Below are 18970 nucleotides of genomic sequence, written 5' to 3' on the forward strand. Positions count from 1 at the left end.
TATTCCTGCAGATTGTGGCCTTCCCTTGCACTGGTAAGGGTTGCACGCTGACTTATTCTAGAAAAAGGCATTACACGTCTACCATTACAGACTATTCTAGATAGCACAGCATCCTGTTTCCTGTCCCCTGGTAAATAATATGGGCACCTAGATCCATATTCATCCCTTCTAATTTTTGGTACTTAAAGCAAATGCTTTAGTTAGGAGCTTAGTCATCCTAAACCCCACCTAAATGAGAGAAACAATCACCTTAAAGATGACTTAATTTAAGCACTTCAAGTTTCACACAATGAATAAAAGCATCATATCTCATAAGTAAATAAAAACAAAAGAGAACAAGAAGCTAGCCAAGAAGCACACTACACACCTATGAACAAAGCCCTGTGTCTCTCTGCTAGCATGCTAGACCTCCCATAATTATGTAATAAAACATAAAAGGTACAAGTTCAGGTCCTTCTCATTTGGCAATGGCATACCTTATTGTCTTCCCAATAAAGAGCAAAACATTCATCCCCTGGTCTCCAACTTTTTCCATACTCCATGTGAACTGATGGTTCTAATATTTTCTCCGGTTTGATAGGCCCAGATCTCCTTTTGGGACCGGTGTTGTAATACAACATTTTATCATCAAAAGATGGTATCGTAGTGGGTCCTGATGATTTGATAGGTCCTACTCGTCTTCCTTTCTGATGATGCTCAGTATCTCCATTTGGTACAGCATTAAAATTATCAGTTCTGCCAGCATTTTGGTAATCATTAACACCAAAATGCTGCTCACTTTTTACCATAAAGGCTTCACTACTTATTGTTCGTGCCCTCCTATCACAAAAATTGATTTCAGAGTTGTGTATTTGGTTTTCCCTTTTCCCACGTTTCTGGTTATTGTTGTCTGTAGTATCTTGAGCAGCAGAGTTCTCCTTGAATTCTGTGAAAGACACCCCTTTTCCTACTCTGTTTTGCATATTGTTATCCCTTTTTTTGAAAGTAGTATCACTCTGGTGAATGGCTATGGGATAACCCAAATCCTTTGGCCTATCATTTCTAGGATAATGTCTGTCACTTTTATTTTTTTCCTCTGTCCAATGTTCTAAAGAGCTGTGCCTTTCAGGACCTCTGTTTCTTGGTAACCCACCACTTTCCAAAGTCTGCCTTGAATTTTGAATATCCCTTTGAAAACGAGGGGGTTTCTCATTCCTTGGTTGTCTCATGTCATTGCGAGAAATGTGTCTTGAATGATTCTCTTTGATGCCGTTCTGTTCTGTATTCATGACTTTGTGCTGTACTTGATGTGGTGGCTGAAATTGCAATTTTGGTTCTACAAAGAAAAAAAATATTTTAATTATTAACATATTTCACAGAAATGTATTTTCAAAATAGTGTTTCAGACCCCAACTGATATAGCAACAGCATTATTTAGAAAAGTATGCAGTATTTACCTTTATGATACAGAAATGGAATGGAACATAGAAAATTTAGCAGAGACATTTGAAATGTAGTTCCTAATTATTGGAAAACATAAGCTACTCTGGGCTGTACTTGGAACCAAACCACCTACCAGTATGAGAAAAGTTGGGCATAAATTTCCAGGAGGTTACTCATTTCTCCCTGTGGATACCAATAACTCATTTGAATAACAGCCATTTAAGACAGAAAAATAGAATTCCAACATGGAAAAAGGAAAAGGGAGGAAAATGAGGAGAAAAAAGGAATACACTTAATCTGAATTGAAACTTTCTGAACAAATACCTTGTTCACAGGTATTCAGCATAAAAGTCAAAGACAAGAAATAGGAGTCATAAAATGAACGCAGCTGATAAACCATAGATAATGGGAATAGTAACAAAGCCCATAACTGTGGAGAGCTCGATCAATGAGCCGTAACAGGAACCGCTCAAGCATTACCTTCAAGAGATTCAACCAGAACTTTAACTGATGAGAAGAAAAACAAGATTATCACGGATCTCATGAGAAAGAGCAAACTTGCTATGGGATGCTGGGGAGGAGGGAAACTGGTGGCTGGGTATGAGATCTGCTAGCAGACTTTGAACCCGATTGAAAAGGAAAGCATGAACCCATGAGAGTAATCCATGTTTGTATGCGCGATTCCACGTCATGTAGGTCCCTGCAAAGGTGTCATTCTCTTGCCTGTGTCCGTCCATGGCAGTTGGCCATGTAGGTACTGTGTGCATGAGCCTGGTGGGACCATGCACTCAGGCTCTCTGCTGCCTGGCCCTGAGTATGCTCCTGTGGGAAGGAAAAACTAAGAAATTCAGTTTGCATGTTACCACTAGAAGCAATGAATGTTGATATCTCACAACAAATGTAAAAATGTTCATAATTACTTGCTACATGGTAAAATGTAAATTTTAACTTTTTAAATAAAATCAAACTTCCAAGCATCACATTATTATTAACAGCTCACAGAATTTTTATCAATTTAATTGACTGAATTAGCTAATAAGAATCTAATTTCATTTTTACATACACTTGATTTACCCTAATTTTTAGAAGTCAAAAAGGTTTGACTAAAATTAGTGGTTTTCTTTAAAGTAACGTAAGCATACATGAGGCTTAGCATGATCATAATCTTGATAAAAATACATCTTACTGCAAAATTTATGACTTTGAAACCAATAATGTTTTTAATGCACACATATGTACATATGTATTACTCAAAGAAAGTTTCATAAATATTCATTTTCTTTTTAAAAATTGAAAGATGACTTTTAAAATCTTGTAACATTTAAAATTTGGGGTTTTTTTTAGACTAAATCCTTCAAGTTTGAAAGTACCTCTTTATCTCTCCTTTACAAATTGAACATGAAAATACTGTTTTTCTTTGATTTATATCTGTAACTTTTCTGTAAGTATCTTATTACGCCTTCTCACTCCTGGATAACACATACCAATCTTCTGGATTTCCTGTCATCTAGAAAGGTTTATCTTCCTAATTAATTAACAATCTTCCTTCATGACATGCTTAATTTGTATCTCTTCTCCTCTGGTAGTAAAATCCTTGGGCTTCCATACTTCCTATTCTCAACCTAAACTATCCTGTCTATTCCTAATGTTAACTACACTTGAAATGATCGAACTGTTTGATGACCTCTGAATGTTTGCTGCCTTGTATACACCATTAAAGAAAGTTGTGTATAAAATTCTAAGATATTTCATTATAAATTATATTATTTAATATTTTGTAACATGAAATCCATTAAACAAGTCACTCGCACAGGGGAAACGTTCCAATGGTAAAAGCAGAAATGGGCTATAGACTAGATTGGGCATGTTAATATTTTGCTAGTTGGCAGGATTTTAGGATTGATTTAGAATTTAAATGTTTCCTCTTGAGGGCTGTCCTTTGACCATTTTCTAAATGAAGAAATATCTTCTGAGCTGAGATGGGTAGTCATCTCAGAGAGTCTAGTATACACAAGGACTCTACGGCTGCAAGACTTACCCTCAAAGCATGCAGAGCAGTTGTTATACTTTAGTTAAAGCCTTGAGGAAAAACTGAAACATATACATATTATTCTATAATTGGAGAGAGTTTACTGAAATAAAAGTTTACTGAAAAACTTCAATGAAAATAGCTAGTTTTACTAGACATCAAAAAATCTGGACCTAATAGATATCTGAGCTACCCACTTCTGTCACACAGCTGCGGAGATCTTTTCTTCTACCTTTCTTCCACCTCTTTGACCTGCTTTCCAATAAAAAGTTACAAGCATTCTCATGTGAGACAATACTTTCTGTCTTTAGAAAGGCAATCTTCAAAATCTAGAAAGAAATAATTCAGAACTCCAATGCTATTCACCTACTTAAGAAGAATTACCTGTAAAACAGGACTTTAAGAAGTTTCTTTTAGAGTTATAACCCACTGTTCCACAAAGAAGCATGGAGATTTGAAACAGAGTAACTGCTAAGAAAACATAGCAGCACATTTAAACATCAGCATAAGTAGCTCCACCCAGAACTAAGTAGTTAGAAACAATTATATATTATCTCCTTTTTTCAAACAACAGAAATTTTAGCTGTATGTTAATAGAAAAAGCCATCTGTTGCAGATCTATTTAACAACAACAGATTTCTAATATAGCAGTGGCAAACCCAGGACTATCGGATGATCAAATAAATTATTTCTACCCAATATAATGCGATCATGATACAAAAGCAACAAGCTGACTTTAAAGTGTGTCAAAACTCTCAGTTACAGATTTTTTTTAAATAGTTTGGGGAAATTAAAATAATATTAAATGTTAGACAGCATGGAAAGAGATCAGAGAATTTCAAAACAGTGAAAATAAGCATCTTTTTCCAGGTCTATTTACCGTGACATGTAAAAGCTGCTCACAAAACATCTGCTATTTTTCTATTCTAAACTTAAGAGATGTAAAATCTAGTAAACTGACGTCTTCTACAAAGATGCAGTTATTGTGCTAAAAGCTTCCCAGGGGACTATACCATACAGAACAGCCTTGAATGAGCAGGACATGTTAACCGATTATTTAATGTTCAAGTACAACCCGTGCAACAAATGGGAACTGCCAAACAACAGTAAATGTTACTTTGTCAACAGCAGTCAGTGAAAAAAGCCTAGAGATGAGAATGTTACAGGTTCTTCATGAATTTGTGCTGTCTGGCCTGATCACCAAAAAAACTGAAGCGAATTTGAAGCTTCTTTAATAGAAGTAGTTAATCGATGAGGGATGTTATTCACAGATTGTCTATTGCAGCTGCTGTTGCTTGCTTCTACTTCTTGCCCCACTTCCAACAAACCATTAGCTAATGCTCTCAGAAACATAATAGTTACTCCAGGGTAGTAAAAAACAAATATTAATTTGGCATTTAACAAGAAGATTTGGTACACTATTCTGTCAAAGAGCGAGATGCATCAGCCCAGCCATCATCGCTGTAACCGGACATTTGGGAACACGGTCTAGAAATAATCCATTTCAAAATGAATGACAAAGCTTTTGTCATCTGCTGGGTAGTTTTAAGATGACAATTAGCGTTTTCTCAGTTTGAAACCGTCACTCAGTTATTTTACTCATTTTAGTTTTTGTATGTAATGACCCAAGAAGACCATACAGAACCAATCACATTCCCTTGCTTACATGACACCAGCAGGACCTGCTGCAGTTGGAAATCCCAGCCAATGCAATTTAAAAAGCACTGCTCCATGCACAATGGAGTTTAAGCAATATGGTTTCCTGTAGCTCACTCCCGTGGATTTTATCATGTTTAATAATGTGGTTGAACTTAAAGACAGCAGCCCTTCCCACAGCAGTGGCAATAATTTGGGTAGCTTCTTCCAACTTGAATTATATTTTCATGCAACTCTATGAAAGCATGTCTTTGAGACAGCTACCCCCAGGCCATGTTCTATCATGTATTGGCCAAAAAGATTAAAATATTAGAAGGAAATTAATAATACATTTGCACACATTTCATGTCATGGAGTGAAATTCCAGTTACTCAAGAGCTTTGTCGAGTTACATAAGTATCAACATTATTCTTTCTAAAATGTAATAACACTGAGGAGCTAGAATGTGAATTCATGTTTCTGTTGAAACAAAATAAATACAAGCTGAGGGGATGATATTATTAATAAAGAATTGGAAAAAAAAAAAACAAAATATTCTGACATTGCATTCACTACAAACGAACTTACAGGATTAAAGGACTGAAACAAAAATTGATAATTTTATTACTCTTTAAATTTATGAAATTTACTACATTTTTCATTCATATACTTAAAGAGAAGTTACTGACAAAATAAAAATACAAAAGTCTTCTAACATGTCACCAATGTCAACATGATACTACAACAAAAAGTTTGATTTTCTTGATATTCACAATTAACAGTGACTGAAATTCAACTTTTAAAAGTAAAGCTGCATAATAAACATGACTGTAAATAAGGCACTGTGCTAGGTGAAAAAACAGCTACTAAATGATAAATTCCAAATAGTACAAATTCCCTTGAACTCCGAAAGGTCAGACTCTTTTTTCCTCCCGAGTTCCCTCACCCCTAGATATTCAAATAAATTGTGTGACCAAGAAATGAAACAATTTTTTTTAATTATATTCTACTGCATTAGCAATTTGTTTCAAACCTTTAAGTTATTTTGTAATATATAAATCATAACGGACTAAAACAAGAAGACGACTGTTGAAATTGGACAAGAAATACTAGTCCCAAATTGTCCAAACAGTATGTTACCATATAAAAACAAAACAAAAAACACCTTGCACATCACACATCCTGGTTTACCTCAAGCATAAACAGTTAAGTAGGAGAATGACAGAAATTCAAATCTAAAAATCACAGAAATGCCCTGTTCCTTCAGAGATGTCTGGCGCTGGGTTCCTAAGAGTCTGGGTGTGTGTCCTTCCGTTTGCAATAAACGCTTCTCTGCACTAAAGTCCTATTTCTTCTGAGGGACTTTTGGGTGAAGAGTTATAATATGACACAGTAAGAAAACCTCTGCCAAAAGCAATTGTTTGTAAGTGATCCTACAAGGTCAGCATGTCTTTTGTTACTTATCTCTTGCAGACAACACTGATGGGGGAGAACTTAAGTGTAACTGCAGCAAAATTTGGTGGGATGCTCAAGATGCAGAGTGAGCAGAGGCAAGAGTCCATGCGATACTGATGTTATATATCATCATTCAAACCACTACAAGAGTATGGTCTGTATTTATGTGATGTGCATTTGAAGAAAACTGATAAATGAGTTTGTTGAAAAAAGAGAAAACAGTCTGGAAAAAAGCCTTTGATGAGAGGCTAGAAAAGCTCAATTCACACAGCTAACAGCTGATGGATAAAATACAGGTCCGTTATGTCTTATAAATAGCTACTGGGAAAGCAAATTTTGATAGCTCTCTCTATGGCAAGAAAGGCATACAGCAATCAGAAGCTGAGTATTGAAAATTTCAGGTTAGAAATGAAAAATTGTTATTTTTTTAATTGCTGAAACAATTAACCTTGGAGTAGAGTTTATTCACCACCTTTAAATCAAAACTGCATGTCTAACCTTGTATTTTAATCAAATACTAACTGTTGGAGCAAGAAGTAGAGACTATAGCCTATGACTTTCTCCTCACTTGCCCTAAAAATCACCCTGTTAACAGACTACACAGACACACCACCTCTCACTCGCTTTTTCTGCGAATCCATTAATGTTGTAGATTTTTTTCACAGGAGGTTCATTTTAACAGGAAGAGCATAAAATGTCCACCCCAAGCACAGCCTGTCTCGGGAAGACTGAAGAGCCAATTCTGCACAATCTGAAACGGAAAAGTTTTGCCCTTCTATGTCCTGGGTCAGTGTTCTAACCAAAATCATTGTTATGTTTCTCACCATCTACCCCATTTAATAGCAAATAATTATTTAAAAATTTATCTTTGCTTGAGTCTTTCAAAGATGTAGATGTCTGCCAAAAGCTTTTGTGGCTTTAGATCCAGGACAGATGGAAGCACCAGCCTGTTCTCAGTCCCTAAGAGCCAAAGAGAGAGTAAATATCTGAAACACGCCTGGTTGTCAGCATTTTGTCCATTATTCCTTAATTCTATAGTCAGAACTCTTGGCACTGTTTTGTTCTCCCTGATAATCCTTGTGTTTACTTATTTAAGCTGGCAAAGATGGATGAATTGTTCCTCATAACAAAAGAAAAACAAGATGATGATTAATGGAAAAAAGTCTTTTGTGTTCAGTAGCAGAAATAATCCAAGTACAAGCAAAGGCAGCTAGTCATCAGCAATTGTGTCTACTATTTTTGTTATCTCTCACAGTCAGCAGGTTTCTCTCTCCAACCAAAACTCAAACTACTTAATTTCAACACAGAAATATTTTCATAGGTGTCACCGAGCCTTCATGGTTAAGAATATATAAATAAATCTGCAGTATAAAACTATGGGTTTGTTTATTTAAATGAAATGCAAAGAATTAAGGCAAAGTATGTTTACTATATGCTGTTTTACAATTAAACAACCAGCAGATCATGCAGTCATGTACTTAATAGTTTTGACAGCTGCAATTACTTAAAACAGTTTTTCATTAACTCTGAAAGGAGACAACACAAAAAAACGTCACAAGACACCACTTACAGGGTAAAAGATTAACAACTTACAACTAATCTGTACTTATTAAAAAACTCAAACAAACAAAAAGCTTAATGTGCTGTCTTATCTCTAAAAAGGAATAGAAGTACCTACGAAACAAAATATAAAGGCATTTCAATTCATAAATATTTTTCTACCCGGTCTAAAGCCAACTATGAAAACGTACCAGATCAAAGATAACAAATTAAATAACTGCTCTGCAGTTCCTATTTACATACGAAACCACCTAGCCTGGTTACTGCAAATCCAGAAGTGAATTTAGAAATTCTCAAGAGTACTGAGGTTTCAGGTGACAACAGAAAAACTAGATAAGAAAAACAAGGACGGATGCACGAGAAAAGCAAATCAATCCTTTGCATGCTTGAAAACAAACAATTCTTCTTTTCAGACACTTTCTCCCCAGATCACATAAGCAGTTTTTGAAGAAAACGTGGTGTGGCACAGAATTAAAACATATTTATATCAGTTCAGCAAAAGTGCCTTTTGTTTTTGCTTCTACATAGACTCTCAGTCATTTAGAAGAAATTACAATCTGTCAGAAGGGTATAGAAGCCTAATGCTTTCAATAATGATAAATATGGCCATTCCAGGTAATCATATGCTTCTGATCACATGCATTAGTGTAATAGTGGGGGTGTGCTCATTTATTCAAACCACTATCCGTATACAAATGCCATCTCTGAATATCTCTAAAACAAACAGGGATTTTAGAGACCATATGGGACAGCAAGGGGCCAGAAATATTGCAGAACAATCAATCTTCTTTCATGTTGCATGGAGGCTGTACTATGCTCCATATAAATGCAGAGGAACCTGCCTGCCTGGGCCCTCCTTAGTACAGTAGTTACGCAGGGGGGAAAAAAAAAAAAAAAAAAAAAAAAAAAAAAAAAAAATCAATGAAAAGACCTTATTCTTGAGTTGTTTCTAGCTACTTCCCTGATGTGTCTTCCTTCCTGACCACTACTTTTTTAATGCTAAGAGAGAACTACATGTCTCTACTGCCAAAACCCGTCAGGAACAAATTAAATGAAAAAGGTGCTGGAAATATATATCCTGTTTTCTGCAAGCACCTGGATGCAGACCATGACAAAGAGTTCACAGTGGTGAGTATAATCATTGCAGATACATCACCACTGTGCAAACAACACTCACGTCATCTCAGTTTGCATGGAATTTCAGACAACTAATCATTAAGAATTTGAATGAGATTATTTTCAACCACAGAGGCATAAAAATGGCAGAAAAATAACACTTTCACTAACTTATTTTTAAGATATGTTTGAATTCATCAGACTATACAGGTTCTCTCAAACTTGACAAAAAAAAAAAAAAAGCACTTTTAAGAGACAAAAAGCCTGCAATTCAGCATATCCCTATGTATTTCTTGAAAAATCCATTTGAAGTAGACTCTGCAAGACAGAAATAAAACCTGTCACAGAAACAGAGGCACAATCCTATGGGCTAGACACATTCAGTAAGCAAAATAAAAGCTACCAAAATGCAACTGTGCAAACTTTGTAAAGGCCACTGACTTCCAAATAATGGAAAGTACAAGAACATGTACGATTATGTCTTCAGAAGGAAAATAAGAAGTAGAAATATTAAAAAAAAAAAAATTTCAAAAGGTTATCAGAACACTTTCTGAACTCTTCAAAAATGCTAACAAGTGGGTTTTTTCCAGAAAAGCATAACTCAGGAATTGCATCAGATTACATATTGATCATTCAGAAAATGCTAGAAAAAAAACAATATAATGTTAAAATACACAAAATCAAAAACTCTGTGTGTCATGTTTGGAAATATGCCACAACTTTTGGCAACTGAAGGAGTACGAAGCCTTTACAAAGTTTTCATAACATTGTTTTTCTTCTTACAACATTTATGGAATCTTTATTTAAGAGGGGAAAATATACAAAAGCAAAGCATACTTATCTTCAGAACACAATACTGAAGATTATAAATTGAGGTATATATGCTAATATATCCTCTTTTTTTTTTTACTCGCATAACACTATGCTTAATTACACTACAGTATATTGGCTACATACATGTACTAAGCCCAAAGGATCATAAAACTGCCCCTAAGCAAACAATACCAATCAGCAATATCATTTTAAAAGAAGCAATTCACTCATTTCACAATTCTTGGTAAATTACTGTTACTTACTTACTATAAAATTACTGACAATAAGAAGGCATATATCCCACAGGGATTATTTCTATTTTTTTTCCTTTAACTGTCTTTGTCATACATAAAAGCCTTCTCTAATCTCTCAATATAAGCACAGAATTTATCCAAAGAAAAAACAATGGTTGTAATGTGAGAGAAAAACACTGCAACTGTTTTCATTTCTTTTCACTGTAAAAATCTAACTCATCTTTGGTAAACAAAATGACTTGCCAAAAGATATATCTCAAGCATAATTCCCTACACATGCTGCTGAAAATGCAATTACATTAATTACCTGAACATTTTACAAAGTTGTATCAGCAAATGCAAAATGTTTGTGTATTTGAAAGGTATTTAAATATTTTAAATTTCTGACCAAAACAGTGAAGACTCATGATATAGATGTTCAACCTACAACTAGTTTCATTTCATAAAGGAAGCCATAAACTTGTGGCTACTCACCATAAACAAACTATAAACATACATAATAAGAAAAGGAACTCTATTATAACTTTTTGTTCACTTTCTACAACCATTTTATTAACACCTAGACCCAACTAGAACGCAGAACAATATTTAGTTATTTAAAATCACTTGTTTTGCTGGCCAAAAAAAAAGACACTGTTGCAATGAAATTCAACCTAGGTACAGCAACAATTTACTATCTGCTATCAAAAGAACTACAAGCTATCACATTTATAAGAAAAAGCTTTTCTGTTCATAGCTGAAACTTAGCATGTCATAAAGATGTTTCGTGAACTCCAAAATGGCTCACAGTGCACCTAATTCTATCTGCAGCAGCAAGAGACCCCTGGGTTTGCCAGCAGGTTCACTAATTCCTGAGCCCATCTCTCGAGGCAAGTTTTCTACAACAAAACGTGGGTCCTTTTTCTTTGCTGCTGCTTCCTCTTTTTTGGATAAAGGCATCGTCTATACAGCTCCAAGAACTAAATTTCTAAACTGCTATGTTTCCTTCCACCTGAATATGGGGAATTTTAGTTGCTACAGGCTGCAGAAGATATTCAAACACGTTAATGCAAAACGCTACACTGCTTATGCAAGTAGCAAGAGTAAATGTGCAGCTTCAAATGTCTAAAAGTCTAACAACAACAACTCTTGAAAAAAATATGCCATGCATTTAATGGAAAGTAGATAGTCCTAATAATTCTCACAGAAAACTGTGGTCTGGATGCACTGACAGAGTATACACGGCCTCGTGTGTTCATTTCTAATTCAGTAATGACTCTCACACAACTAACATTACATTCACTGCTATGGCAAAAGAATACAAATATTTACACATTTTTAATACATATAAACTACAAACAAAAATAATACATTCAACAAAAGACCTCTCAGTCGAATAACCAGAGTGATAGGGATGTTCTACTTGTATTTCAGATGCAGGTGCCTACTGACTTTACAGCCATTCATACCTTTCCCAACCAGGCAACCTGTTCACTTTCATTTACTACAAGCTTGTTTTCCACTTATTCCATATTACTTTTTTTTTTTTTTTTTAAATCCCAAATCCAGTGAAAACACACAAAGTTCCATTATCAACAATCCATTATCAACAATCTACAAAGACTAGTTTTGGAACTTCAGTTAAAAAAATAATTGCATATGAATGCAGTCACTCCATAAATGCACTCATTCCTTAGAAAACTACAAAATATCAAACAGTTCATATAAACTAGTCTGACCTTTTTTTCCGACCCTTTATGAAAAGTGTCATTTTATAGGCAGAAAAAAATTACAACTCCATCACAAAACCTTCATGTTAAATAACTGAAGCAGATATTTTTGTTTCATGTTCGCCACTGAAACACCTTCAAGGCTATACCCAAACAAAAAATGATCTCCATTTATAACTCAGCTTACCACGAGTTTTACTTTAATATTACAGCAACCTCTACAGACCTCAGGATGTAAGGAGTTTCCTCTTTTTCTTTTAATGCATCTGTCTGTCAAAGTTTTCGAAGTACTGAATGATTTAGACCTAAACAGACATCCTGATGCATAGGCTACATTCTTGTATGGCTTCTTAAAAAAGTAAAGTAACTAAAAGGACATTAAAGAAAAAGCCCATACCTTTTGCATTAAATCTGAAGGAATATTTAGCATCCCTCTTTCTAACATCCTACCGTTCCCTCAGTCCTTACAGTTATTCAACAGGAAAACCAGGAGAAAAATAGTTGTTTAATATTTTACAGGAGGTAAAAAGATATTTATTGTTTTTCTGTCCAGATAGAGGGAATACAAAAACATTAAGCTTACCACAATTACTAAACTCTTAACTGGGCAGCACAAAAAGTGTGCTGTTTACAAACTGAGGAAGGAGGACTGCAGTTATGCCTTTTTTATGACTTACTTCTGAACAACATGAAAGTCCATTAAAGTTGTGAGAGCCTGTATCAAATTAGATCAAACTGCAACTTATGTCACCTTATTTCAAAATTACTGACTTTCAGACATCTAAGCCTGAAATAAATACCCTAAGCTTTTCTATAATCAAGACAGAACTACAACCACCACACTGCAATGTATTTTACCTTTCTTCAAAGGAAAGGAATAGCTCTCCAGCACTCCTTGGTTTTTTTTTTTTTTTTTACTGCTGACTGTGGAGGAAGTTCCAGTAACCAGCTTTAAGATGACAAAGTCTGGAAAAATAATTCCACCAACACTGTCCAATATTGGTTCCAGATACATTAATTTCAATAACTTACCGTCTACTGTTAGAGTACCCATTTTGGATTCCAAGAAATCAAATAGTGTGCTTGGTGCAGACGGTCTGGTGTTTCCTAGCTCTTCTTCATCTTCAGGTCTTATTCGGCCTCGGCCCTTCCCTTTACCTGTAAACATCAAAAGTTTTTTGTGAGTGGGGAATAAATAAAAAGCGTACATACTTTTTTAAAAGTTATACTTGATTTATAAAATGTTTGTATTTTCTATCTTTAAAAAAGTCTATCACAGACAAACCAGATACAGGTATTTTCCATTTAAGGATATTCAGATCTGTGACTTCAAATTAAAAAGTTTTTACAAGAATACAATACAGAGGTATTTTCTAAGTCAATGCATTCTAACTTGCAAGAGAAAAACCATGTAGATTATGGCCTACTATAACAACTATATTAGTAAACCACCATAAACAAATTCTTTTTCTCTTAAAACTTTTCTTTGCATTTTATACCTCTAGGTGGTGGTCCCTGAATGGGTTTCTGTTTACTGCTGTTCAAAAGAAAATTTAATGCCGCCTCTAGGCTGTTACTGTTATCCATAAGTGCCTGTCTCGCCGCTTCTTTGCTGAAACCCATCTCTGTTATGTGTTTTAGAGCCTTTTCATCAACCTGAAATAAAAGGTACACACAGAACTAATCATAAGATACAGCAATTCTACAAAAACACTAGATTTTACTTTAATTTTCCATTAATTTTTAACTTAAATACTATTCCACTGATGCTAAATATTTCAGTTTTATATAAAATCTTCACATACAATCTCTCTTAGGTCCAAACAACCAGCTAGTAGAGGGGTTTTAATATTATTATTATGATTTTTAATTCATCGGTTTCAGTTCTAATATTACGTGGTTTCAAGCACAAATTCCCCTAGCCTACCCTTTCCTTTGCTGTACACTGTAATAGTATGACAGACTGTAATATACTTTCTCTGAAATGAAAACTAAAATGAATCTCTCAAAGTAATACCGGTATAAAACCTAGCCATTTGTTCCTGTTTGAACCCTTCCACAACTTTTACAGACAATACAAAACCCAGTTTTCTTAAAACATGGAGAAAATATAATTGCTAAAGGTTCTGTAGAAGAAAGCACAAAAATACAAACAACTTATTTCTGCAGAAATACAGACTTTCTTATTCTAAACTGTATAGAAGCTAAGCAGGAATCACGGAGCTTTAATTACAGAAAATAACCTTACATCTGCACTGTGTTAAAGCACTCAAATAAGAACTTCCAGGGCGGACAAAACTGCATGCAATAAACATGAAATAGGACTAAACCCTCTGTCCTTCCTCATCCCATAAGCAACCAAAATTATGCCAGTTATTCACCTACTGCAACAGCTGTAACCAAATACGTTCTTAACTGGAGTCCCATGAGCATAAGATTTTGTCTACAGGTTCCAAAATAGCCATACTGTGACCCTTCAAAAAAACCAAACAAACCAAACCAAACCTAATCTCTGCGATACACAACCTCTTCTTTCTCCCTCTGCTTAAACGACCATGAACTTTTATTGCTAAAATGATTTAAATTACGGCTGTAAGAGAGTTGAATGAGAAGTAACATTTAACTCTTCCTCTCCCCTGTTTTCTGCAGTCTTATGATGTAATTTCTCCCCTCCTCATTTCTCCTGATGTTTTAACTTTTTGTCTTAATTCCAGCTACACACTGTGTTTTGGGTAACAGATATGAACAGGTCTCCTTTTCGGGCAGAGACACAAAAATCAGTGGTTGTGGTTGCTATCTCAATACAGAGATTTCTCAATACAGTAAACCAGAAGATATAACTCAAATAACTGTTGTAACTATGCTTAGCTATGCAAAAATCACTGTAATGAGCAAAACATGACTTTGCAGCACTTGGCTACAACTCCCACATGCTCAGCAACATTAACTCCAAAGCTTCCATGTAGCCTTCTGCATTCCCAAACTCTACAATACTCAAATTAACTGTCCAAAGACTAAGCAAAGGAACAGCAATTTAAAAGGTTTTCCAAGACCAACAGGGGCAGAAACATAACCTCAATGGCTACAAGGAATCATCATCCCACTTGAGTTTGACTTCCAGTTGCCTAAACAATGTCTTATTTTTAATAAAAGAATATAATATTTCTCCCTCTGGGACATTCTCCTAGATTCTTCTGCATGGCAACAAGGGTACAACAGAGGTAAGTACTTCCTCAGCCAACCTGTAGCAAAGTAGCTGGTTTGGATGAGAACATTACTGCTGCATCACCTCCTTTCTAGAGTGGAAATTCTGTGCATGACAGCTACATTGAAAGACCAGCAGGAAATGAAGACTCATATCTGCAAAACCTGCACTCTCAGCTACGGATACAAGAAAGAAATCACGGATAGGTCACAATTTGTGACCAAAGGGAAAGGCAATTTTCCAGATACAAATACTGTTTGAGAAAGGAGGTAGTATCTTAAGTATCTTTGGGTGTCAAAAACATTCCCTTCAGTATCACTTACATGGCACAAATCTTGCTTCTCATATACAAAACTGTAAAGACAAAAAAAAAATTGTAGGACATATCCTATAAGGACTATCAAGAGAGAAGGACAATTGACCTCCACAATCTATTGTCTGTCTACAAAGAAAATCCGTACTTCCTTGTTTCTTGTTTTGTAGGTAAAGATACAGTACTCCAGGTTTCTCAGAAGGTAACTGTGATGTCCTATACCATATACACTACTACTTTTCTTTTGTGAGGACTCAGGTTTAAATGTTACTGCATAAGACAGCATTTTTTTTTTTATTTTTTTTTTTTTTAAATCACGTTGAAACTCATAACTATCTCAGTAAGGTACAAAAGCACCTTAAGTATTCTAAACACAATTCAAAATAAATTGAAAAGGAAAGCCCTTATTCCCCAGGGTCTTTTGGTTTTATTTTTGTTACACATGGGTTTTGTTTTTTTTTTAACAGTACACATTTAAAGTTCCATTTAAGTCTTCCACCTTACCAGTTCTCGGTAGACACCTTCATTCTTTCCCTCAGGTTTTGTTATCTTCTCTTTCTGGAACAGTTCCCTGTTTCGATTCCCTCCAGCACTCACACTGAGATTACTTCTGCTACTACCACCACCTCCTCCAAACGTCTTGGTCTTCAGATAAGCACAAAAATAACATTTCGGTAAATAAAACTTATGAAAATAAGCTTTAATATTTAGCTAGTAGAAAAGTGCAGTAAAATTGATGCAGCTGTATTTCTTATGATTATGCTTTGCACCAACAAATAAAGCACTAATTTACAAACACAAAAACGATGAATTTATTGGGTAGGACTTTTATTTTTTCCCCTATGCCCAAATGAAGATGTAAAAAGGGTATATAATTCTAGTTTGTATTTTTCCAATTTGCTTGGTAAGTCATAAACTAAAAAGGAAAACCAAGGGAGGACATAAAAACCTGACACGTTAGAACTAAACTTCCTTGCTATTCTTTCTGACTAAATCAGGGATTTTTAAGAACTAAAAAAAGCAGATGGCAATTGATAACGTATATTTATTACTTAAATCTTCTTAGCTAAATTGTAGAACACACATTTTTTAATAGAGGTATCAAATCAAAATCATACCTACAATAAAACATTATGATACATTTATTAGCGTTATTAAAATAAGAACATACTCATCAATCCAAAAGAACTCTGTTCTGGATTCATCTTTTTAAAGATACATGAGTAGAATTATAAGAAGGCAAACATCAGAAAGCATTTGTCATTTAAGAGAGAACTACTTAAAATAACAGGAAAAGATCAATCACAGTAAGTAAAATGCTGCAACACACGCATTCTAACCTCCTTGCTCTTTGCTACTTCTGCAATAGCAGCTGTTCTTTGCTTTTCAAATTCATCATTGTCCGCAACAGTTTTTACAGTATTTGTCATTTGCAGAGTCTTTCTGCGATCAAGCTCTCTGCTATCCACTTGCACGTGAGAGGCACATTTCTGAAAACGCAAAAGAAAGTTTTAATTAACTCTTCTGCTTATTCTCATTAAAAAAAAAAAAAAAAAAAAAAACAAAAAACATTATTCCATTAGCGTAGTACAACTGTAGATAAAGAATATGATCCCAAAAATGTACACTTAGGACAACTAGATGTCTTTGCTGAAATCACACTTCTGCTGTCCACTAGAAAGGCCCAAAAGAATTACTTTTACATTCCTGTAAATACCTTTGTCATTTAAGAAATATGTTAGCACCTACAAGATCTGACAGGAAGAATCAAAGGGTCCACATACTAAACAGAATGTTAAGTTTGAGAGGAAAAATGTTAAATATAAATTGGCAAAACGAAGTGACAGGATCAACACAATTTTTTTTTTTTTTTTTTTTTTAACAGGCACGTTTTAGATCCAAGTATTCATGATCTAAGGTGTTTTGATAGCCTTTATCTAACTGGAACCAGGTTCCCTAGATATCATGATAAAGTGGTTTTTTTTAACGAAGTGACAAAGAGAAGTATACTATACCTGCCCGAAAGGCAGAAAAGGGGGAGGGCCACCTTCTGTTCCAATGTTACTCCTATTGTGTTTTGCTAAACTCTGTAAAAGAAAATAGTTGATTAATAAATTGCAAACAAAACCCAGACTGTATGATAAATGTCTGTATTTCAGAAAGTATATGAAACTTACAAGATGAAAATTTTAAGCATAAAAAATAAAATCTATGATATACTTAAAATCGTGAGGCACTTCACTTAAGCAAGGAGAAGGCTGGATGAGAGGCAGGGAAATGAAGAAAACCATGAAAGTTTGCAGAAACATGAAGAAAACATACACCACATGGAGAAAATTCAGTTATATATCAAAACCTACACCAACAGAACAAAGCAGCACACAAATAGGCAGATTATAGAATCATAGTATCATTTATGTTGCAAAAGACCCTTAAGATCATCAAGTCCAACCATAAACCTAGCACCACTAAGCCCACCACTAAACCATGTCCCTAAGCACCACGTGTACCCATCTTTTAAATACCTCCAGGGATGCGATCCCAATACTTCCCTGGGCACTGTTCCAATGCTTGATAACCCTTTCCATGATGAAATTTTTCCTAATACCCAATCTAAAACTCCCCTGGTGCAATTGAGGCCGTTTCCTCTTGTCCTGTCACTTGTCACTTAGGAGGAGAAACCAACACCCACCTCACTACAACCTCCTTTCAGGTAGTTGTAGTAAGGTAAGGTCTCCACTCAGCCTCCTTTTCTCCAGGCGTAACAGTCCCCATTCCCTCAGCCACTCTTTTAAAGACTTGTGCTCCAGACCCCTCACCAGCTTTGTTGCCCTTCTCTGGACACGCTCTAGCACCTCTACGTCTTTCTTGTAGTGAGGGGCCCAAAACTGAACACAGTACTCAAGGTGGGGTCTCACCAGTGCCAAGTACAGTGGCACAATCACTTCTTCACCTTCCAGCCAATTTTTTACTCAGCGAAGTATATGCCCATCCAAGCCATGAGCAGCCAGTTTCTCCAGGAGAATGCTGTGGGAAACCATGTCGAAGGCTTTACTATAGTCCAGGTAAACATCCACAGCTTTTCCCGCATCCACTAAGCGGGTCACCTTGTCATAGAAGGAGATTAGGTTTGTCAGGCAGTACCTGCCTTTTATGAACCCATGCTGACTGGGCCTGATCACCTGGTTGTCCTGGACTGTGTGACAGCACTCAAGATGATCTGCTCCATAACCCTCCCAAGCACTGAGGTCAGACTGACAGGCCTGTAGTTCCCTGGATCCTCCTTCTGGCCCATCTTGTGGATGGGTGTCACATTTGCTAACCTCCAGTCAACTGGGACCTCCCCAGTTAGGCAGGACTGCTGATAAATGATGGAAAGTGACTTGGTGAACACTCCCGCCAGCTCCCTCAGTACCCTTGGGTGGATCCTATCTGGCCCCATAGACTCGCATATATCTA

The 18970-nt window shown here is 35.6% G+C and overlaps 1 protein-coding gene across 1 annotated transcript in view; it reads right to left on the bottom strand.

Annotated features, from left to right (window-relative positions):
- Nucleotides 1-18970, bottom strand: part of TDRD3 (tudor domain containing 3) — a 109416-nt gene that overhangs the window by 26617 nt on the left and 63829 nt on the right. Inside the window, exons 6-11 of the mRNA XM_082498497.1 lie at nt 17527-17598; nt 16852-17001; nt 16016-16156; nt 13493-13649; nt 13026-13151; nt 477-1315 (exon numbers count right to left, since the gene is read on the bottom strand). Coding sequence (XP_082354623.1) covers nt 477-1315; nt 13026-13151; nt 13493-13649; nt 16016-16156; nt 16852-17001; nt 17527-17598 — 1485 coding nt within the window. The remainder of the gene's footprint in view (nt 1-476; nt 1316-13025; nt 13152-13492; nt 13650-16015; nt 16157-16851; nt 17002-17526; nt 17599-18970) is intronic.

The sequence above is a fragment of the Vanellus vanellus genome (genome assembly GCF_965231255.1).
Source record: "Vanellus vanellus genome assembly, chromosome: 1".
NCBI lineage: Eukaryota > Metazoa > Chordata > Aves > Charadriiformes > Charadriidae > Vanellus > Vanellus vanellus.